A 23,958-nucleotide genomic window follows, 5' to 3' on the forward strand; every position below is an offset into this window, starting at 1 on the left:
TTTTCGGTTGCCGAAAAAGTTCTCAACTCTTTCCCTCGTTGTAGCGAAGAAACCCGGTACGGAAGCCATAGCGGCTAGGGTGCCAGAGCCTTCCGGAGCCACCCACACATCGGAGTATGAAGAGAGAAAAAGGCCACAGCGAAAGGAAATGGCAGTGGAGTGTTTGCTGTCACAAAATTTAAATTATGCAAAACGGAAGCTGTCACTGTGCTCTGGCTGGTGGCTCGGTTAAGGGAGAAGTGCAGCAATACTGTGCACCGCCCGATGCACTTTTTGCGCGCGTGTGTGTTTGTGTGCTGGCCCGAGTGAATTCCGAGGCTGCGGAGGCCGGAGCATATGAGGTTCATGTGGCTTCTTTTTCTATGTATTCCCTTCCGTCGCAAAACAGGTCCTTCTGCTGTGCACACATTCGTCCGTCCTGTTGGTGTCGTCGGCCGATCGTATGTTTGTGTGTGTGTGTGTGCGTGCGACTGTGGTGTGCGGGAAAAATGCAAAACTCGGCCAATAGTGTAAAAGGGAAATAAATCGATCAACACGTCCTTATTTTCCCGTCTGGCACGGGCACCTGCAATACGCCCCGGCCAGCCCGACCGGTTCACCGTGAAGGTTCGGGCTTGCGTGTGCTGTGTGTGTGTGTATTTAACAGTGTAGTGTCCTTTCTGAGGGTCCTTTCGGCCGTCGGTCCGCTTTTATTAGGATTCCGAAGCGTCCTCCTGCTGTTTGTTTAGTCAAATGAAGCAGAAAAGCAAAATTCACTGGCGCGCTTGGTATTAGCGCGGTGCAACAGCCTACTGCTACGGCTGCGAGCTTCTTGTGGCGTTTGTTGGGAAACCATGCGAACAGTGCTGTCGGTGTGACCGTGTGGGGAAGACGGAATAAATTCGGCAAAAAAGTGGTCGCCCGCCGAAGAGATAACCGAAAAGCGGTCAATATTTTGTCCCCAAGCTTTTGTGTGGAGTTCTGGTGGCGTTAACAAGAGTCGTGGGAAAATCATGCGCCCAAGGTGTTAAGAAGAAAAGGTAAATTATTGTTTCTAAAATTTGAAATTCCATGTTTTCCAGGATTAATAACGGTCCACGATTGGCTCGCTAATTTGCTCCCTGCTGTTACATAACTATTAATTACGGTTCTTTTCCGTAAAAAGGATTCCCCGCACACCAAAGGAGGCCCCGAGAAGTAACTGAACATAACCCAGTCACGAAAGGCTCATTTGGCGGGTCAATCCATTGGCCCTGAAGATGATTGATTGGACGCCATTTCATAACCGACAATGAGCCTGAAGTCACACAGAATGTGTGTCGTTTTGGTCGGCCAATAGTGGAATGTTTATGGAGTTGTAGATTAAATAATTTTGCACTGTTACTGATTAGCCACCGTATCCCGCAGCTAACTGGCGCCAGCCGCTTGTGACCGCGTGTGTGTGTTTGTCGTGACTAACAGTCATACAGAATGCGGTTCTACACATCATAATTCATAACTCCACAGGCGCCACCGGCGCCCCAAACAACTCGCATGCCCCGCGCTCTGTGTCAACAGTTGATAAACGGGGAACTTCAATTTCGCGTTTCGCGCTTCACGCTTCCAACGTCTGAGCTGGGGAGGTCCTTTTTTTGGCGTTCCCCGCGGCAAGTCGGTGGTCGGCCTTGGTGGTTTGGCCAACATTACTTGCACTTCGAGCATATTTACCGAAAAACCAAGTTTACTTTGATACGGCTTAACCAACCGAAGTTTCTAATCTCTGCCTCTACAGTTTCGGTTTTTTTTCGTTGTTTGCTGTACTTTTCAGGAATTGTGCGAAGGAGGGCGGGAGCATCGGGGCAGTTCGCCAACTCGCAAATCGCAGAACCGTTCGGAGCGCATCAAACAGATAGGTAGAATGCCGACCGTTGTTGGCCGGTTGCTACGGTGGACGCAGCGCACGAATGATAGCACCTCCGGTGGTGGTTCCCGTACGCACAGCGATCGTTAGCCGTCGCCACCGGGCCACCGGGGGATCGTGGGTCGTCGCAGCACTGCCGCACCCAGCCGCGGCGAAGGGGCGGAAAAATGCAGGCCAAAAAACGCTACATCCTGGTGATCATCTGTTGCGCCTTTCTGGGCTACTGCTACTTCGGTGGCTACCGGCTGAAATGGTTACAGACCGTGTTCCACATCCGGGTGCGCCGCAACCCGGACACGCTGCCCTGCTACCACCAGCGGCACTATCAGTACGCCGACCCGGAGGCAGCGCACGCCGGTGCGGACGAAGTGCCGGACGATGAGCTGTACGCGAGTCCACCGGGACTGTACGAACCGCGGTACCACCGGGTGGAGGGCAGCCCGAACGTACGGACACCGGACGGTGGTGGTGGCGGCGCGAACCTGCCGGTCAAATCGTGCCGCATGGAGACTTGCTTCGACTTTGACAAGTGCCCCGACCGAAGCAACTTCCTCGTGTACGTGTACCCGCCGGAGCCGCTCAACTCACTCGGGGCGCCGCCGCCGATCAGCCAAAACTATCAGAAAATCATTTCCGCCGTCCAGGAGAGCCGCTACCACACGACGGACCCCGAGCGGGCCTGCCTGTTCGTGCTCGGCATCGACACGCTCGATCGGGACGCGCTCAGCGAGGACTTTGTGCGGAACGTGCCGTCCCGGTTGCAGCGGCTGCCGCACTGGAACAACGGCCGTAACCACATCATCTTCAACCTGTACTCGGGCACCTGGCCAGATTACAACGAGAACGGGCTGGGGTTCGACACTGGGCAGGCGATTCTGGCCAAGGCGAGCATGAGCGTCCAGTCGCACCGGCCCGGCTTCGACGTCAGCATTCCGCTGTTCCACAAACAGTTTCCGCTGCGCGGTGGCAACACTGGCTTCGTGGTCAGCAACAACTTTCCCGCCAACAAGAAGTATCTGCTGGCCTTCAAAGGCAAACGGTAAGTTCCCGCGCGGGTTGGCCCGGAGGGGGGTGGGTCTCGGTTCGACAGGGGATGCAAACTCTTCGACTTTTCTTTGAAGTAACACCCCGGTTATCGTTAACACGTTCATCGTGAGAAGTTTATCTGCCCGTTAATCCTTTGCTTTATCTTGTAGCTTCGCTTGAATCGAATGATGAATGTTGCGACAAGTTCGGTCAACATGCGTCGGTGCAAAAGTCAACAAGGGGCCAACGCACAAACAGAGTCGTGAGTGTTGTGTTTGCGCTCCGTGTTGGCAAGGTGCGCGAGTTTTTCCTTTGCCAAGTACCCTCACGGACGCCTTGCAGTGCATGTGCTGCTGCGTGCGCAATTGTCACGGCAAATTGAAGTGTAGTGCTGTTGACATTTCGTTCCATGGCTTAGGTCACGTACGCGGAAGGATGCTTCCAATTGGAAATGCTGTTAATTACGGACCTCGCACCTCACGAAACGAGATTTATCGTTCCACAATCACACCACAATCGAGTTAGAAGAAGCCCACGTTGCCTTTACGGACGCATTTTAGCTTAATAAACAATTAAGATGTCTGCTATCTGATCTGCATTCATTCTAGGTACGGTTCATCACCATTTTGCTCGGGGGGTGCCGCCCTCTGCCTGACAAATCACTGTCCGTGCGGATAAATTGTAACATGTGCTGGCTTCCGGAAATGTTCCAGTGGCCCTCCCCGCAGAAGAACCTAGAACCGGAGTCGGCGTTCTTCACACCGGCGGGCTTTGAATCCTTGTTGTCTGCCTTTTTCTGCAAAGTAATTGCCCCGCCAGAGTGGTAATGGCACTCTTTCGTTCGCTCGCCCCGTGCGCTCGTTACGCACCAATGCCAACCCGGGGCTGTACGGTGGAGTTCTCCCAACATGAAAGGTATCGCCGTGTTCCCCGTCGTTCCCTTTCGAGTAATAAATATCGTCGGTTGGTGTGTGCGTCGGTGTTGGCGTGAAGCATGGTGAATCGAATCGGTGCTAGGGGCTGGGGTTGGGTTGCCAGTGCCCGACGTCCTTTCTTCGTCATCATCGGAGCCACATTAAACCTTCACACCGACCGGCGGACCGACCCGACCATTTGCCGTTGCGATACTCTGTTTATGCATTCATTAGGGAGAGTGATACGTGTCTACACAATTTCCCACTCTCTGGCACTTTGACACAAACGTCCGCGCACACACACACACACTGGCCCCCGAGTGCGACACATTCACGGAAGCCCCTTCTGGGATTTCTTCTCCGGCTGTTGCCGGGCCAGGTCTTGCAATCTGGCGGTGTGTGTGCGTCGGGGAGCTGACTGACTTTTACAAAACCCACTTCCCTCGAAGGGTGGAACCACAGTGTGAACGCGGCGAGCAGTTGAGAACCGAGAACCACACGATGCACCTTGCGATTCACGGCGAACGTGCCATTCTTACGTGACTTTATGGCGCCGGGCGCTGGAGAGGCCACAGACAGGGGCGCAATCAATATTTGGCCTCGCGTTTACGATTTGTTCATTATTGCGACGGGATTGCTTTCAGGGAGTTTGATGTAGCGCGGGGCAATTGGAGGGTTTCGCCGCTAGACGCCCGGGGGTTTGTGCCTTCGGACGGCGAATATTGGATGTGATTTTAAAATGCTTTTATTTGGAATTTAGTGTCGTTCCCGTAATGGCGCATTTTAGTAGCAGCGGAAACGCACCAAACGCGGGAATGAAAACTGCATCAACGAGTAACGATGGTCTATTTTGTACGTATCGAATTAAGAGGAATCTTTTATCGATCAATCAAGAGATAAAAGAGGTCTTCCAATGTCTCTTTTTAGTCCTTTTTTTTATAGCGTTTTGCGAGTTAAACTTTTACTTTAAACCCATCCTAATACGACTCCGTCTCGGTCGAGGCGAGCTCAGCTCAGGACTGAATGAAGATGGTAAATGTTTGCTACTCAAATTGCTGCACTCTTTGCCTTCGATCGTCTCTCGGAGTCCTCGGTACGTAATCCATTTCTTTCTATTTGTTCGCCGACGACAACTAATCACGGTGACAGTGCCCGATATCGTATCACCGGACGGACGCCGAGTAAACGGGGCCAGTTTATGAGCCGCGCCGGGAAGCTTCGGGTACCTAGCTAGAGCAATCTAGATTACCGAGTGCCAGAGCAGTTGTTCGAACGAATTAGGACATAAATTCAATTGATCCGTGGCTGGTCGAATCGAAATTGAGTTCCACCCCGGTGTTCCACGATTGAGGGACCGTCGAAGAAGCGAACCGAAACAGCAACAGCAGCAGCACTAGTAATTGGTCCCGAGCTGGACCTCGGGCCGTGGAACACAATGGGGGAATCTATCGGGGTCGGTTCCATGGGTAATCACATACATACACATTTTTCTGGTTGCATCGTCCGTGTTTCTCTCGGTCGGAACGGACCGATGATTAGGATCCGGTGGCTCCCTTCGCCTATGAAGCGCGGCAGGCGTTCCCCGAGGCATGGCCTTTCTCAAGAAGAACGGCAGACGCAAGAAGATGCCTTCCTTCCAGGTCAGGTGCGCTTTCGGATGATTCGATTTCCAATTAAGAGCTCTGCCTTCGCTTCGATGCTGAGACCGGACCACAAGCTGCCGCTTGCATTAAACGTTGGTCTTCAGAGATAACGGGAAAGTCTCAGGATACGTGGCAATTCTTGCCTGAATGTACAAAGATGTTATGCCTATCGCTTTTTATGTTAATATTTTCATTTGGCACACTTGCCCTAAATCTGTGATTAAAATATCTCCTGTAGTTTTCAAATAGCGACCTTCGCAGCGTTGAATTTGGGTCCACTCTGCATACGGTCGTTTCGACACCGCGCAGCTACTTCACTTCAATCGCTGATTGTGTGCCTTTTCCTGTACAACGACTGAGCCGTGCTCTAGAGGATCCCTAGCAAAAGGGGGTGGCCATTTCAGGTCACCAGGGATCGCTGGAGGCTCTTTCGAGTTCGCCTGTTTATCCAAAGCCCACCGATGCGCGTGAGTGAAAAGTGTCCTTCTCAGAGCGTCCTGTGTAAACGACGCTCAGATCCTCTGTGACGCTGCGCAACGTCCTTGATAATAGTTCTTTGGGTTGCTGCGAGGAGAGGAGAGTGGGCTGTCGTCGGTCCACGTCGGTTCCATCGTCCGACACAACAAAACCTCGGGCGCGAACATTGTACCTAGGTTAAACTATTTCCAAGTGCAAATAAGTAGCAATGTGGGCGATGTGCTCTGTGTAGGCACAGGCAAGGTCCCTAGCCGAGCGGCATCACCACACACACACACACACACACCCAGTTCAGTTCCTGTGCCGTGCTGTAGCCAAATCCTCTCGAGCACACAAAACCGGAAACCCCTCGGAAATATGGCGGCCGCAGTCTCCGCACCACCGGCTGTGTACGGAAAACTTTCCGTACACAGCACAGTGCGGAGAAAATAAATAATTCGCTAGAAAATTGCATTAACGCAAAGTTTTATAAACTCCTAAACTTTGTTCTATGGGTGGCGGCGGCAACGGCGGCGGTGGAGGTGTGGTGGGTGGTATGGAATGTTCGTGATGTTTCCGTTTCGTGATGGAATTGGTTTTTCGGGTCCGCACACAAACACGGGTTATTTATGTGATTTACACGATTTTTTATCATTTTCACCCATTCTTGATTGTGTACAGGGGTTGCATGCGAACGGGCATTTTGGGACGGATTTTTTCACCACAGTGTCCTTCGAACCTGACGGACGTGTCTGTAGATTGACCCCAATGAATAGTGTCAGGGTTTTTAAAAGTTATTTTTATGCATTTTTCAAATGCTAGTAAATGATCATAAATTCAACACTATAATGCACTTAATGAAGAACAAAATTGGTCTGAGACGAAATTAAACCTTTAAGATCCTAATAGACTAGTACTTCAACTAGTTCGCTCGAGTTGCACTGCTGGTTTCGGGTTGCAAAAATAGGTGGCTAAATTATTGACAAAATGTTGCATTACAGATACATTTTTTGGTATTTTTTCTTTTTTTTCTTATAAGTTGAGTTTAATCAAATCCGGGTGAAATATTTACAAAAATGTGCCTCAAGAACAAACTAATCATTGGCCAGCCATGTACGTTACTAACCATCAATCAAGCTACAGTAATTGGGCCCTATCTTATATATGAAATGCAAAATCAGCCCGAATTGCCCTTAACGGGAAACGAAAGACCAAACAGGTTGAGTCGAGGTTCTCTGTCATGTGTCTGACGTTGCTAAACGCTTCTCTTAGTCAAGAGAAAAACAGATAACAGTTCTGTTGCCTTTTGATTCTAATTATTGACAAGAGATCATCACATAAATTCGCTTTATTCTGAACGATTTGACGTTAGTTTGAAACTAATTTGATCTTCGAACAATCTCGAATTTGCTATCCGTCTAAGAAAACATCAAATCATCAGCTCAAATCTCAAGACGGTGGCCACAATAACGATGGTAAAGATAACGCAAACGGTAGCAGTATCGTCAAACTACACTACGGAAAGGCGAGGAAATAGTACACATAGGAGTACCGTCCAGAGATGGACAGTAGGCCGGAAAATGTGTCTCTCGCAGCTTCCCCATAAGAAATGTGGCAAAAGCAGCTTTCGCTAAATTAAGTTTTCCTTGTAGCAGCTTCAGTTTGTCGTTTGTTTCTTTTTAGAGGGGTGTCACTGGTGCCTTCTCTACGCATGTTTTCACGAGTGTTGGTCCAGATCGTGCGCCCCGTGTCTGGTGCGTATCCCCGTGCCGTGGATGGGCAATTTGTGCTTCAAGTTGTTCGGCGGCCCAGTACGCGGATGATACGTACGATAAAAAGTTCCAAGTTTGATTAAATAAAAATTGAACGTCGCAGCATCTCGGAGGTCGGTTCGTCGGTCGGTCGCGTTTCCGTTTTAAAGGCACACGATAAACTACCGGGTAGGTGGCCCCGACGGAGCCGGGCTGGCCGAGGGTTGTAGCCCGAGTTAATCTAGCCCGAAGAAGTCCCTCATCGTGTGCGGATCGTTCGCTGTCGTGCGCAATCTATTTGTATTTTCAGATTAAATTTTATTTTAAACAAATTGCTTTCTTGTCGACGGCGCGCCCCCGGGGGGAGGCTCAGATTACCGTTAAGATAATGCAGTTGATTTTGGAAAGATGTCGCGTAATTTTGCCATCCATCTTGGTGACGGCAGAGGGTCCGATGGTCTTGTTTGCAATTTTGCTCCCAAATCGAAGCACAATTCGGTTAATGTTACTCTTGGGCCGTTACAATCGTGACGCCATTAAGTTTTCAATATCAATTTCGTTTCAATTTTTGATCAACAAAATGGATGCACAAAATGGGAGAAAAAAAGTGCGAGATTGCTTCGGATGTGGGTGCCAAAATTGTCGCAATTCAGCTCGCAACACCATAACGTTTCATTTGTTTTCACCACATACGCATCATTATTTACTTGGTTAACCAACAATAATCGTTCTCTCGGGGGACGGATAATTTTGTCGTCGAAACACACGGCCACCACAATGAAACACGGCAAGCGCCTAGCTGAATAATTATTTTTGGTGCTCGCATAATTACTCAGAGCGCGTCCTTTTGCATTGCCGTTCGGAATGCACTGCATAATACGATTCATGCGGTGTTTGTTCGAGAGGAACACTACAGCATCGGCCATTGTTTTGAACCATTACATGCATAATGAGATTCTCTGTTGCGAGCTACATTTGAAATGTGTGCCTGAGCCCCGCGGACCGAGTCTCCTACTGGCAACTGGCGTAGAACTGGGACATTCGCTGGAAATTGAATGCATTGCAAACATTGAATGCATGGTATTGGTGAAATTCAAAATTCGCTCAAAATTCCCGAAAAAAGTATGTAATATCGAGCTCTGTAATCTGTCAAAAATCCACCGTTAATCAGTTGGTCAGCTAATTTTCGGTCCTCCATTCATAGGATGTCTCTAGTTTTGGTTGCAAATCAGATCATCATCAATGAATTGGCAGGGTTTTTTTTGCATTTTTTGTACCGATCGAATTGGCAGCTACAGCTGACATTCTGGTTGAAATGCTTTCGTGATGGTGTTTTTTAACTCACGAGCAAACACGACACCGGCACGTGCTTCCGAAATATCTTGTAAACGGAGATAAAGATGGCACCCAGGTGTAACATAACAAATATTTCTCTAGATACTTGCACGGTATAGTGGTGCTTCGGAAAGTAAGGAATTTGATGGAATTTTTGTCACCTTACCTAGTCGTAAATGATTTCGATTCGGTTCATATACCGTCGCTTACAGGACACTTTGCTCGAATCGGTTATCGTACCATTTCAACTACTAGAATCGGTTCTGGATCTATCACGAACCGATTTGGAATGAGTATCGAGGCTTTGCCGGTGACGGCTCACAACGGCGGCGACGGCTTGATATATTTTTAATCATTCAAAAACATGCCCCGAAAGTTAAAACAAACATTCAAAAACCTTGAGAACACATTCGGTGTACAGTTTCGAACTTGTACTGTCCGGTACCGACTCGTTTCAAGTGTTGCTATCTTTTGGAAAACATTAATAAGAAAAAACACAGATTCCGCAATTGCTTTGAGAAAAGTTTTCATCACAAAAACAAAACTTATTACAATGAAATAAAAAAAATACATACAAAATAAAGAGAGTGTATAATGATGGTAGAAATAATCTTGAAATAGAAAACACCATGGCCAAAACATGATGGCCAAAAAACAGCGACCTCTAACTCCCTGTGCTAATTATGTGTTCCCCCTTTTTACAATGCGCAGCAGAGTAATATCCGGAATTGATTTTAACTCCGCTTATGCAGGGGTGAAGGATTCGAGTTTTTATTGGGTAAAAAAAAGTTCATATTATTAAAACCCAAAGCCATGGTCCCTTTTCGGCGTCATTACGATTGCCACCGCCGCCCGATGGCGGCCGGCGATAAACTTCTTTTCCATATGCTGATTTGCCGGCAATAAAAGCAGCATTGTTGAGCGCCGCGACGGACGGACCTGTGCTCGGAATTTGAATTATTTTGCATAGTTTTACTCCAGAGTGTTCCGACGCTGGCTGGCGCTGGTGACAACGGCAAGCCGCGGAGCTTGGATTTGATTGAGAACTGGCAGCAGCATTTGCGCCGGGGCGCCCCCTTTATGCTCGCTCGCGTTCTCGGTGTTGAGATTCTTTTCCAAAAACCCCATGCGTGTGTGGGTCGCCCCTCCCACCAGTCCGCTCGTCGTCGGAGTTGATGGGTTTCGCAGAAGACAAACGCGCGGAGCACAATGTGTTCGCATAAAAAAGGGTCAGCTGGTAGTGCTGGTACATCTCGGTCCGGTCTTATGCTGCGCACCGCTCCGCTTTTATGCTCCATCGCGCAACCGTTCACCAGATGGCTGGGTGCGCTGCGGTGAACATCGGAGATAAAAGCGTTTTGCTTGGTGCATGTTTGGAATATAAAATGTTTTAAGCATTTCGACTGGGGCTCCACCGGCGGCGGCGGCGGCCGTTGTCTTTATTTATCATTTTCGTAACCAGTGCGGGGAGTTGTGAACGCGAAAAATTTCTCCCCAGGTCCGGTGTGATAAAACCGTCTCGCCCTCCCCGCGAACGTCTGCCGGTGGTGGCCACGAAGTGTGTCACGAAGTAAGTTTGTCGTGTTTCGCGGTAAACACACGCGCGCCAAATGGTCTGGATGGAGGTCTGGAGAGTAAAGCCGGCCATCTGTGTGCGATGCTGCAGCCAAGCTCAGCATAGCAGCGCATTCGTTGCGACGAAGTAGAAGAAATGGCAATGGGACCAGTGTGACAAATGATGTTCAATATGATTTGCAGTCTTACTGCGGCTTCGTGGCAGTACCCGTGTCGAACAAGCAAACACAACTGTCGTCTTGTTGAAGTCGTGCTAGGTGTCCTCACCGAGTTGGTCACGCTCTCCGTTTGAATGTTTGTATTTTATTGCTAATTTAAATGTTGCCTAAAATTGCCAAAATATCCGTCTCGGCTCGATGGGCGTTTTCCATCTTCTTCGCCGTTTGCGCGTGAAGCTCGGCGTCCTGACTGCGCCGAAGGCTCTGTGTGTGTGGTAAAATATGGCCCTGCCAGTGTGCGATCTGAAACATTTTTCAAAGATGTCAACATGAAGGATTAAAAGCATAAGCCTCTCAGGTTCGGGTTCGGGTACGGGCGCGGGCGCGGGCGCTGCGGTGACACACTAATAGATCTCGGGGTTTTCCACATCATCCCGAGAGTGTGTGTGTATCAGCATGGAAGGAGCGGATTCACAACCGGCGTGCCGGCTGATGAGGAGCTGAAGCCGAAGTGCTAGATTTGAATTAATTACATTTTGTCTTGATTACGGTGCTGCTGCTGCTTCTTTTTGCCGGCGTCGTGACGAAACTTGAGAACCCGTTCGTGTCTTCACTACGCGGGTGAAGAAGACGGTAAACTTATTCCGAAGAGTTGTTAGGATGCTTTTCCCACGCCGTTTCCAGTTGTAATTTAAATTCCCAAAGGCACATTTGCAGTGCCTTCGGAGTGTCGGAGGATTGCCTAGAAAGTATTAGTATAAAAATCTGTCACTGAATACTGTCATACTTTCTTTCTGTTTTATGATTAAAACCACTCCGGCATTGATGTGTGACAAGTGAGGAATATTAACCTAATTTAAAACGACTTTGAAGAGCCGTATCTTCCGTTTTTTGTGGATAAATTTTGTTTATGTTACATAACCCGAATTTAGTTTACCAAAACCACTACAGAGTTACGTTTGTTGTTTCTTATCTTCTTTCTGTGTCTGCTTCTACTATCAATCAGTAGATGTTTGGTTTTTTTTATGTCGTGTAATCTCAGGTGGTTTTCTGTTTCTGCCAGTTGTTGACTTATTCAAAAACTATAGGGTAAGACAACGTACTTCTTTCGATTAGAGCAGATGACAGAAAACTTTGATTGTTGCGGTAATTATTAGAAGTTCTCAATTTCTTAAGTAAAGCAGTAATTGGTGTTGAAATCAACTCGACTTCAATTAACACCAGCCTGATCACTGTAGCTCGTGTAAAGCCCACTGAATGAGGCTGTCTTCGGACTAACAAACCTTATAAAAAATTGAACCTTTTCAACATGAAATTTTCGCATAAACGACCGAAACACTGAATACCGTCACACACAGGAGTCTGCTGAGCTTAATGTTTTCTAAAAGGAAAATAAAAAAAAGGAAATCATTGTTTCGGTATCGTCAAACAAAAACATTTAGCACTAATCTTAAGTTCTCCGTAAAAGGTGTTTTTGGCGGTTGAGGAGCCGCCTTTTAAAGAGAACCATTAGCGCCATTTCTTGTAGCGCCGGGGTTTCTACAAGCATTGAACATCCCAACCGTGCCGGTGGCGACGCAATCAGACTTTAATAAACATGTTATGAAACTGTTATGGCGGTGTGCAGTTCGTACTATGAACGGAACCGGATGGTACATCGGTTCACACAACCGTACACATTACAGGTTCCGTTATTAATGATTACCTCGTTTGAGTGATACTGGCGCACCGGGCACCATGTCCTTTTGTTAACCCGCGTTTCGCCTGGGTTCCGTTCCTCGGCGTGGGCCCCGAAAACGTCCACCCCTCCCGGGTGCGGCTCACGAGCATAAAGCAAAAAGGAACGGAAGCCTATTATAAGTCTCATTCAGCCGAGTGACAGGAAGCGCAGACGATGTCGCGCACATCGCCATCATCATCATCATCATCATCATCATCGTCGTCGTCACTATCACACGACCGTCCCGAAGGACGACGATGCTCAATCACGTAAAAGTTTCACCGACCAACCCGCTGGCCATCGCCTTCTCTCGGCTGGCAATGATGAGGTGAAAATGCGATCGAAGGTGTTTGATTTTATAGCTTATCCTGCTGTGTGTGTGTGTGAGTGGAGGGCATGATGAGGGAAAATGCGGATCCGGATCTGCCTTCATGTATAAGCGCGCTGTGCCTTGTTCCGGTGGCGGCAGCCAGCCCGAAATGGGGCCGACCCCCGAGTGGCGCTGTTGTCAAAAATATCACGAATTCCGCGTGATGCTGGTCCGGGGCATGGCGGGGGGGAGGGCGTCCTTCTTTGGCAGCAGGACGCGAACCCATCGAAATTGACGGCGTTAGTGGATTACGTGGCGTGCTGTGGCGACCCGAGCACACGGAGCACACCGTAAAGGCGCTAAAAGGATATTGAAATGAGAAGTGAGAGGTGTCCGCCCCACCGATGATGAGCCGCTGAGTTCGTGCGGCGCTGATGGGGAGCTCAATAGACTTCGCATGATGTGGGTCACGCCGATTTCAATTCGGGAGCGCGCGCACCACCTTTTATGAACCACACAGCGGTGGGGTTTTTGATCCTACCGTTGCGCTTGCATAATCGATACTCCCAGGGGGTGGTGGTGGTCTCATATGCAAAAACTTGATGGGGCAGGATACCCTTGTTTTACTGTTGGGGCCACACGAACAAAACACTAAAATGTGCCATAATATGATAACAAACTAATGCATGTTTCCACCAAAAGCACCTTCGATGGCTAGGGAGCAAACACGACCAGACCAACAGCAGTTGGAACGTGCCAATTTATGGATACAAAACAGTAGCTCAAAACTGGCCATATCTCGCTCCCAAAGCATCATACTGTAATGTGTTGATTCAAACGTTCCGATTATTGTCGAGTTTTCGACGTCCAGAGCGACGACCGGCGTTATCAATTGCTGAAGAATCATCATCGGTTTTTGGCAAACTCCGGCCGTGGTTTGCGTCGAATTAGAGTGCATGTGCATTAGAGGTGCGAGATTATTAGTCCGGTCGATGTGTTCAAACGAAACGAGTCATCTCCCCCGGGGGGGGACACGAACCGATTGACGATGGCTCGAAGAGGCCGACGATACATCGACGACGAGACGGTATTCGGTTTTGGCTGGCGCACCAGGTCCGGGATCCGCGAGTTGTGGTTGTGGTGTCTCGATTCGCGCGGTTCGGTGATAAAATTTTGATTGGTGACATGTTCGAACGGGAGCAGTGCGGATGGGGCAACATGGGACACACATGTGCTCCGTGAGCGCGATGTTTGTCCGCCAAAAGGCGCGCTTATCGCCGGCGGAAAGAATCGGAATCGGCGCTCAATTATTGTCAACCCACGAGGACGGGCGAAAAACAAGACGAGCAAACGGTCGCTAGTACTACGCCAATCCGTCGGTAGAGGGACCGCGATACGGCGTGCGCTTAGGTTGCTGCGCGAAGGCCATCCGTTTGGGGTCCATCTTTCGCTTCGGACCGAGGAGAGCCTATACATCTGAAGTCACTGAAGCTGATGATGTGGTGTATTGTGTACATTTCTTTACCGAGGCGATCGGCGAGATATGATCACCGATGTGCGCTTTCCTCGATCAAACGTATGTCATGGGGTTCCGGGTCCCCTAGAAACAGTGAATCATAGTTTAAATTGATTAACAACCGCTTCCCGTAAGGCTGCGATAATAGAGCCATCGATTGCATCCCAAACCAGCACACACCAGTCCTGAGTTCGACGGATGGAAAGAACGTAAATGTTATCAGGTGTACAAATAGAAAACCGCCGTTTTTTCTCATGATTTGAGGCTTTATTGCAAAAAACTCCTTACAAACTAATTCTTCAAAGTAATTGCCATTGTTAGTCACAACTTTTTCCCACAATTTGGGCAGCTTTTTAATTCCTCGTCGGAAAATTTTTTTATCTTTCGACGCGATCCATTCATCAATCCGATTTGTGATGTCCTCGAAAGAACGGAAGCGCTGCTCGGCCAGGTCATGCGTCATCGATCGGAATAAATAATAGTCTGACGGGGCGATGTCTGGTGAATAGGGCGGGTGGGGTAGTATGTGCCATTTTAATGTTTCCAGGTATGTTTTCACGACTTTGGAAACATGTGGTCGAGCGTTGTCGTGAAGAAGAATAACCTTGTCGTGTCTTTCTGAATATTGACGTCGTTTTCCCTTCAACGCTCGACTCAGCCGCATTAGTTGTGTCCGATACAGGGCTGCTGAAATGGTTTCGCCTGGTTGCAATAGTTCGTAATAGACAACGCCGAGCTGGTCCCACCAAATACAGAGCATCAGCTTCGAGCCATGAATGTTCGGTTTAGCTGTAGATATTGATGCATGGCCGGGAAGACCCCACGATTTTTTACGTTTTGGGTTATCATAGTGTATCCACTTTTCATCCCCGGTCACGATGCGATGTAAAAAACCTTTTCTTTTTTCCCGTTCAAGGAGTTGCTCGCAAATGCAAAGGCGCCGTTGGATGTCCCTCGGTTTCAACTCGTGCGGCACCCAGTATCCTAGTTTCTGGATCATTCCTAGGGCTTTTAGCCGATGCGATATTGTTTGTTGCGTCACGCCCAATAAGACTGCAAGTTCCTGTTGCGTTCGACAAGCATCTTCTTCCAGCAAAGTTTTCAATTCGGCATCTTCGAACTTTTTCACCGGTCCGGGACGCTCCTTGTCTTGCACGTCATAATCGCCGTTTTTGAACTTGCAAAACCACTCCCGACACGTTCTTTCACTGATGCAGGCTTAACCATAAACTTCTACTATCATTCGATGCGCTTTAGCTGCATTTTTTTTAGCATGAAACGCAAAAAGCAACACTTCCCGCAAATGGCTCTTGTTCAGCTCAAATTGCGCCATGTTTGCACATGAATAACACAAAGCAGAGTGAAAATAAACAAACGAGATTTTGTGGAGTTGTTGACAGATGCCTCAACTGTCATTGCCAGGGTTTGGCATATTTTTATCGTTTAATTTGCAGCTGCTAGCTGCGCCTATGGGAAAACGGCGGTTTTCTATCTGTACACCTGATACTTTAATCGTTTAATGACACAGTTCGCGAATTATTGATAATAGAACAAAACTCTTCCTCAGCTTCAAGCTCAACTTCTTAAATGCTCGCTACAAAATAAAGGTAGCGAGCATTTAAGCGCACACTATCGCGCTATCATCGGACTCACCGGCGGACCTGACGCGGTCTCCATTTTGTCCGCTCAATCGAATCAGCGTTCGTTCGAAAATTCGTCAATAGATTCGATTTGTCCCCCGTGATGGGATCTCGTGTTCCCGCAGGATTGCCAATTAATACAGAGCAGCAGCGGAAACGAGTGTCTATTTTAACCACTGCTGATAAGCAAACACACCACCGCGCACCGAGCGGCCATCGGTCATGTCGCGAAATATGCGCCATGTTTGGTGCTTTTTGGATGGCGCTGGTTCGGATGATTCGGAGCGCTTCCATCGACGACGACGACGCCGCCGTTTTGATGGCCGTAGGTAGTACCTTCCAAAAGCGCCGCTGATCACCTCGCCGCTCGTGTTTGAATAGTGTGCGGCCGGACAAATTTGACTAATTGTGTTGACTGTTGCGTTCGATGCGCATCATTTTAAACCCATTAGCGATCGGAATGGCGCCCACCTGCCCCATTTTGGGTTTGGGGTGGGTGGCGCAAAAAAGTGTGTCTTCGAAGCACCCGTCCCCGAGTATGGGAGGGTAATGTAATTTCGGTACCGGCGGGACTGGCTGAATGTTAAACAACTGACGCCCGCTGTGGCCGCTTTTGTGGTGCCGTTTTGAGATATACGAGTGCTGTGGCCATTTTTCATCCCTCTTAGAGTGCGCGTAACTAACATGCGCTGGTTCGGTCGTGATGTAAATATTCACGCCGGTTATTTAACATCCGAACCAATCGATACCGTGGCGGATACCGTTGCAACCCATTCGCTGCATAAAAATAGTGTGCCCTATTGTGCGAATTTTGTGATTTATTCTTATTACCCTTCGTGCACAATAGAAGATGACACATTTATGATTAATAACGGAGTATACGGAACATATTGAGTCGCTTTTGGGTCACCATTCTTTTGATCATGTGTTCATTATCATGTTTGCTCTGAAAATCTTCTCAAAATCGAACGCTCCCAATTTAATATTGATCCTTAATTTTTGTACACGCAACCCGGGAAGGCTGACGGTTGGCGGCACTGTGGCGGCAAAGTTTGCACAATCTATCACAGCGCATAACATCGTCCACCATGTTGTATGCGTCCATGAGTGTTCGATAGTGAAATTATTGCACACCACCGATTAGGGTGTCAAATTTGGGTCTTTGTGACCAGGACACATATGAAAAAGGGGTGTTTTTTATCGTTCCATCCAATTGAGGGCCGAATGCATCCAACTCCATAACAACACAGCAAGTGTGGCAGCAATGTTGCAGCTGATAACAGTTTAATGCGCACGTTATTTTGTCATTCGTTCTGGCGCAGGGCGCAAGGATTTCCCATCGATTTACCGTCACCTACGGTGGGGTCTAATCAAAACATGTTATGTATCGGTTACATGCTGTTTTCGTGATGTATGGTGCATCGTTTGCCAAACCACCACCCCGATTGAACGTTGAACGGGTTCAACGGGTGGCCATCCTGCTCTGGACACAAACAGCCCGAATTAACCTTTGCGCGAAATTAACATCCATTCCGCTTCGCAGTGCGGGCGAGAGTTTACATCACACACCACCTATCGCCAAGCTTTTCGGCGGATATACCGCGAGCGATAAACAAACCAATTAAATTTTCATTATCTGCTATAAATTATGGGACCACCACCTGCTTCTTTGCGCCCCCTTTCTGACTCGCTGTGGCGGGGGTGACACGGAGGCGATTAATCCTTTGGCGCACCCTGCGCATCAAATGGCAGCAGGAAAAAAGTAGGACGCTGGGCCAGAGTCCAACGATTAACGATTAATTAACTCTCTGCGTGGCGTAACATTTGCGAAAATGTCATCAATTTTCCAGGCCGCTGTAGGATTCTGTGGTTCGTTCCGTTCCCTGTTTGTGTTGAAATTTTTGAACACCAATACGAATTGATTGATGATTGAAAATTGATTGATTCTGCAACGGTGCTAAAGTGGTTAGGAAAGAAAAATTAAGAAAAAAGCGGTTCTTAATTATACAGAAGCATAGAGAAAGGATGCTGAACATTTTTTAATAACTGTTACATATGTTCCAATACCGTACAAAACCATGCGTATTCTTAATTTCCAGATGACTCACATGTAGATAGGGGACACAATTGGTCCCGGAGTATAATGTTTCAGCTCTCCGTAGCTGGCTTCTCAAGAGAATAAAACTGAAACAATTGTTCGCTGTGACGCTACATGCTTTTGAAGCCCCGATTTGTAGCCCTTGGGTTTGTGTCGCCAGTTGCCAGAGATCGAACGGAAGTGCAGAGGGCTTCCATTCATCGGACCAGTTATTCGGTTATGCGCTTTCTGTTTTCTCCCAAACTGGTGGTGTACTTGGCACAACATTGTGTGTTGTATGCTACTGCCGCCACTACCACTGAGCATGTCTGCCAATGAACACAGCCGACAGCAGTGGCTGCGGCAGCCTCCAAAGTCTGTTTGGTGAATGTGCAACCCATACGAGATCCGCCTGCAATGAGTCATAAATCAGGCCAAAATTAGATTGTCAGAATGATTAAGTGGCGCCAGCCAGTGGCTGGGTGAATGAATTCTCGACATGGGCGGTTTTTTCCTCTCTTCCGTCTGGCCTTCTTCGGGTTGGCCATTTTTATGCTCCTAATCACCCACCGACCGAGCAATAATCTTTCGGGCGAAATTGATTATTGGTTAAGTTGTAGAGTGCCAACGAGATTTGATTCATATTTGTACTGAAAAGTGCGTCAGTACATTGACAAGTCGATTTGTCGTGAGTAGCACAGCTCTGTACTGTGAAACAATAGTTTAAAATAAATTAAGTACAAGATAGAATAATGTTTAGTTTTAAAAATAAGTTGTTATGAAGAAGATAGACAACATCTTATTCCCCCTTACCCTATTATGTTATTTTCTACTTCACAGTAGTCGGACAATAGTTTTTGTCGTCTGTTGAACTTGTTTAACTATTTCTACATTCGCTGCTCGTTACTTTTTCACAAAAGCGTATCTGTTTCAAAAGAAAGGTTTTAACGTTAGTTTTTTTTAAACAAACACAAACTTATTGATTTAAATTGTTTCATTTATCCATCCACTGTATTCAGCCACTTTTAACACTTCCGTTTGTTGCTTAGCCGTTCGTCCGGCACGTTGTAAGTGCGAGTTCCCCACTTTTGCCCGGCGAATGGGCCGCGAATGGTGCTGTAAAAATAGCTTCCGGCCCTTCCAGTCGTCAGTCACACTGTTTGATTGATGTCACAGCAGCGTTACAGGGAAGGGAAGCCACAGAACCGATGGAACGTGACGTCGTCGTGGCAGTAGGCAGCAGCATCAGGCACCACCCCACATACACTATCGGAGAGCATCGGCCGCACGCGCACTTTGTCACATCTTTCGTGACGTTTCCCGTTTTTTTTGCGCGCTTTCGTGCTGTGCCCGCCTCGACATTGGAAGACTATTTTCCGCCTCGCAGGATAGTGTCAAAGTTCCGATATTTTTTCCCACCACTATTCCTCGCTGGGTAATGCAACGCAGGATCTGGTTTGAACGGCGCAACATCAATCGTGTACCCTACCACCGTTGGGAGCCGTTGTGCCTAAACAAGGGATCGATTCAATTTCGCAGCCTCCGAAAGAGCCGATCCTTCCCACCACACGCCAATGGCGCGACGGTGATCTTGGCAGGAGATTGATGTTTGAAATTTGCTTCCGCCGCGCGACCATTTGGAGCCACGGACGTGCGCTCGTTTATGGTTCGAACGTGGCCGATGGGCTTTTTTGCCTGACGGTGGCAATGTTTCCCTACCCTTTTTTTGTTGCTTCTCCCGAATTCCTCGCCAACTAGATGCCAGAGTAGATCATCACCACGAAGCTATGGACCGTGTGGACCGCTTTTCTTTCGCATGGCCCCACATTCGAGCATATAGCCGTGTAGCCGTGTAATTGAAAATGAAGCTACCCCCATCGTTGATAAGCACCGAGAAGAGGGTGTTTTTGTTGTGCTGCTGCGTGTCATAACAGGACGAAGATTGCAATACCCGGTCGCCTCGGTGTATTTTTGCCGCCTGGTGTTTCGTTTGTTTTCCCCGGCACGCGAGAAAAAAGCGGAAAGTCGGAAAATGGATTCCGTGTGCTGAATTAAATCATTCCGAATTTTTTAAATGCTGCACCCTTTAGCGCAGCATAAAATGACGCAAAGTGCTTTAAAGGTTTAACATCCTGCACAAGGCAACCTGCAGAACCAGGCCGCTCTGTCCGCACCAATTTCCTCGGGGCGCTATCCGAACCACCATCAAATTTCCTTTTGCGATTCCGCCGAGCGGTTGCCGGCGAGGTTTTGGTGTGGAAAATTGATTGAAACGTTCAACATAATTCATGTGTCAACCACACTACTACACTGTGGGTGTTCCTCAGTCACCGTCGTCAGCACAGGTGTGCGTTATGATAATTCAATACTGGTGCAGAGCTTGTTGTTACATTCGTCGGTCTCGGGCTTTCTCTCTCTCTCTCTGCGTAGGTTGCGTGAAGTGCATTTTGCTTGGGGGGTAGCCAAAACATAAGAGGCCTTCGGTCTGGAACGGAAAGTAAGATTGATGAATAAGTAGTACGGATGGGTACAGTACGTTAAGGACGAACCGAGAGGGCCAGAAGGTTCAGTTTCCGACAAATGGATTAATGAAATTGACGTTTGATTGTCGTGTGTAGTTTTGGTAGCCACCACCCCGAGGAACACTCCCGAGAGTTCAGCATTCGATGGGTTCCGAGTGGACGAGACGAGACGAGTGGGCGAAGGGTAACATTTGTTCACACATCATTAGGTGCTATTGCGAGCATCAATTTTGACATTTTATAATTATATTTGATCTGATGGCTCATGACAATGGCCGTCGGTGACGTGTCAGGATGATTCAAAATTGATTTGGAAATTTCATTTTTAGATGGTCTGGACCGAAGCGTATGATTTTTACAGCTCCTGTCTGTCCATGTATAAAAAGGATCTACTTTGCGTTCTTAGCATTAAGTGGGCAGCAAAACTTATGCAAAGTGAATTGACTTCATGTCTTCCTTTGGTGGTTCCTTGTATCCAACTAGTTGATAGTTGCAAATCGAAGCAGAACATACATTTCCCAGTTCGCTAAAATGTGGAATTAAGTTTCAAAACAGGTTACCGGCGACGAAAGTTTTTCGCGTACTTTATCCAACGAATCCCGGAATATAAAATAGACTAATAGACTTTTTCATTGTTTCTTAGTCTAACAACGCTTCCCGCATCGCGGTAATGTCAATTCGTTTCAGGCGGTTATTGCTCAAAGATCCGTTTACAACGAATTATACTTCCGTTTCTTGTAACCGTAAATATTCCAGATTATTGGTTATTTAATTTGTGTCTATTATGCTCGCCATCGTTCAGCTGTAACGTCAAACAATTAGTGGTTCCAAGAAGCATGGATTGAACGTCAATGATTCAATCTCACGAAGAACTTTCCATTCCCGCTTCTTTGGAAATTCCCAGTACGACCCAAAAAACGTGGCATCACCAGAAAGGCAATATCGGAAATGGTCCAACCGCCAGTGGTTGATGAGCGGATTTTTTATCCAATCACCGCCCATGTTTGTGTTGGAAATGTCGCCGAAGACCGTCGTCAAACTAATGTGAAATTCATGAACCCGAAGGCGAAAACAATCCGCAGTTCCTCAGAAATGAAAGCATCATTTTCTAAACATCGCTTAAGAAAACGTGAAGGTGTCCGTTCTGTGAAGGACGGCGCTTTGTCGGTGGCTTCCCAGTTTGCAAGTAATTCTTTGTTAGTGTTTACTTTCGTCAATTTCGTGTGTCTTTCCCTTTTGTATGAAAGAGGTTTTACTCTTTCCTGCTTATGCTTATCAACTTAAACCGAAACAGGATTAATTTTATCGGTCGACATGACTTGAAGCGGTTTTTGTGTAGGATTTACTTCAATTCTTGTCAAAACGCTTTTAGCCCCTCTGCATCGTTTGCCATTTTTCCGAACTGCAAACGTTCTTCACAGCATAATTGTGGGCAATATTCCGCCAGTCGGTGCTCTTTCATTAGAATCGCAACGGCAACGGTAGACATTCCTAAGTGGGTTAACTTCTGCTCAACACAGATGCCTACCAGAGCGACGGGGAAGACGTTTAATTTTCATCGTTTTCCCTGCTCAACATCTCGCTCGTTGGCAAGCCATTGCCATGAACAGAATGAGCGCCATTGTGTTGGCAGAAACCATAAAAACGGAAATGGCGGCACTATCCATTTCTCGCTTGTGTCACTACTATCCCTGCTAAGGATCCCACCACTTTGGTTTCCCGAACCGAGCGTCGTTTGGATCTTAATCTTTCTTTCTTTCTTTCTTTGCTCCAACTCCTAAGACAGAACTTACGCGCCAGCCACAAGAATGGTGGAATATGGTACAAAAGTTTTCGACTTCTTCTGCGCAACGATCCATCCGCGTTATGTGGATGTGTTCGGATTGCTTTATAGGTTTTCGCAAGCAAAAATTACACTTACAAATCGGAGCAAATTCTCAACGGTGCAGATTTTAACGTACATTCCGATTCAGTGTGGGAACATTCCTCCGAGTGGTGGATGTTTGGTGAAGGCATCACATACCTTCAGAGGACACAGAAGTTGCACTAGTTCCGTAAAGGATTTTCTAGTTTGGTAAAGTTACTTCATGAACTGCCCGTTTGCCTTTTGGATATGGTTCGCGACTGAATAGAAGTTGGACAACCTTGGCGCGTTGTACGGGAAACTTGATTCGCTAAGCTTACTCTCTAATTTAAATGGGACCACGTGGGCCGCTCGGACTTATCGGGGACACGTTGCACGTTTTCCGTCAACTTTTCTATTTGCATTCCGCGTCCCTTTTTTGTTCCCTTTTCGAATAAGGCTCAGTTTTCCCACGTTCCTACCACCGGGCCTTGCGGTCAACTGTTGTTCGTGTCGTGTCAGTGGCACGGTTTCTTATGGTCGGCTGTCATTTGCACGTTTTTTCCGGATCAAGTACATACACTCATTAAACACCCAGACAGACAAACGCGGAAAAACTATCATACGGTAGTCTTCTGCCGTACGTGCGGTAACAGTTTTCGAGCAGTTCGACATCCTTCACGAACGAGTTCGGTTACTGTTCTGTTCTGGCTTTTTGAGTGTGATAAAACTTTATTAATAAGAAGGATCCAAACAATAGAAGTTAATTTTAAAGAAATAAGCACTTCATAAAAAAGAATCAAACTTAAACAAACCACCTAGTATAATGATAATCCTTAAAAATGATAAAGAATAAGAATAACATGGAGCTAAAATTTCTTTTGATGCTTTTCTGCATTGAACATATGTTACTGTAACACGAACGCATTGTATTTATTTGTTCACTAGTTCACTATAATTTTATTTTACGATAAACAAACCCAAATTCGCTTACCATCAAATTTGACTGCAAACGGCGCTACTCACAGTATCCGAGTCCTCTCACCGATTCGTTTTTAAAGGAATGGGTTTACATTGTTTACAATTGCCTTGCGAAAAAAGACCCGAACCGCTGTAGCAGGAAGGCGTCATAATGAAAAAGGACCCTTTTCTGCATAATGAAGGACGAACTGGCTGCTGCACTACAACAGCGCCCAACCGCACCACGGAAGCGAGTTTTTATTTTGCTAGATTGAAATATGATGAAGCTCGTGCCGTTGTCTTACTTGCTTGCTGGTTTTTGTGTACGTTCACTGCCACTTTAAGTGCTTTTTGTTTTGACTAGTTGCCGTTGCTGAAATTCTATTAAACGGAATATAATAACAGTGGGGAAAAAAATATCAATGATTCGCCCATGTTTTTCTCCCTCGTCGGATTCGCTTTCCGCGTCAGAGCCCGGACCGAGCAAGCTCAGCAAAAGCACGCCCGGCGAGGTTTAAAACTAAGACCAAGCGAATCTGGCCGATAGGGTGGTGTTCAGGCACGTTCAACTGGTCAATTGCTCTGGTGTCTTTGGTTTTTTTTGCGCTGCTTCCAGGGCTGGTTGCTTTCTCG

The 23,958-nt window shown here is 47.4% G+C and overlaps 1 protein-coding gene across 1 annotated transcript in view; it reads left to right on the top strand.

Annotated features, from left to right (window-relative positions):
- Positions 1–2,046: 2,046 nt before the first annotated feature.
- The window catches only part of LOC128267577 (exostosin-1), a 58,823-nt gene continuing 36,911 nt past the window's right edge, over positions 2,047–23,958 (top strand). Inside the window, exon 1 of the mRNA XM_053004447.1 lies at positions 2,047–2,918. Within this exon, the coding sequence (XP_052860407.1) occupies positions 2,047–2,918 (872 nt within the window). The remainder of the gene's footprint in view (positions 2,919–23,958) is intronic.

The sequence above is a fragment of the Anopheles cruzii genome, chromosome 2 (genome assembly GCF_943734635.1).
Source record: "Anopheles cruzii chromosome 2, idAnoCruzAS_RS32_06, whole genome shotgun sequence".
Classification (NCBI taxonomy): domain Eukaryota; kingdom Metazoa; phylum Arthropoda; class Insecta; order Diptera; family Culicidae; genus Anopheles; species Anopheles cruzii.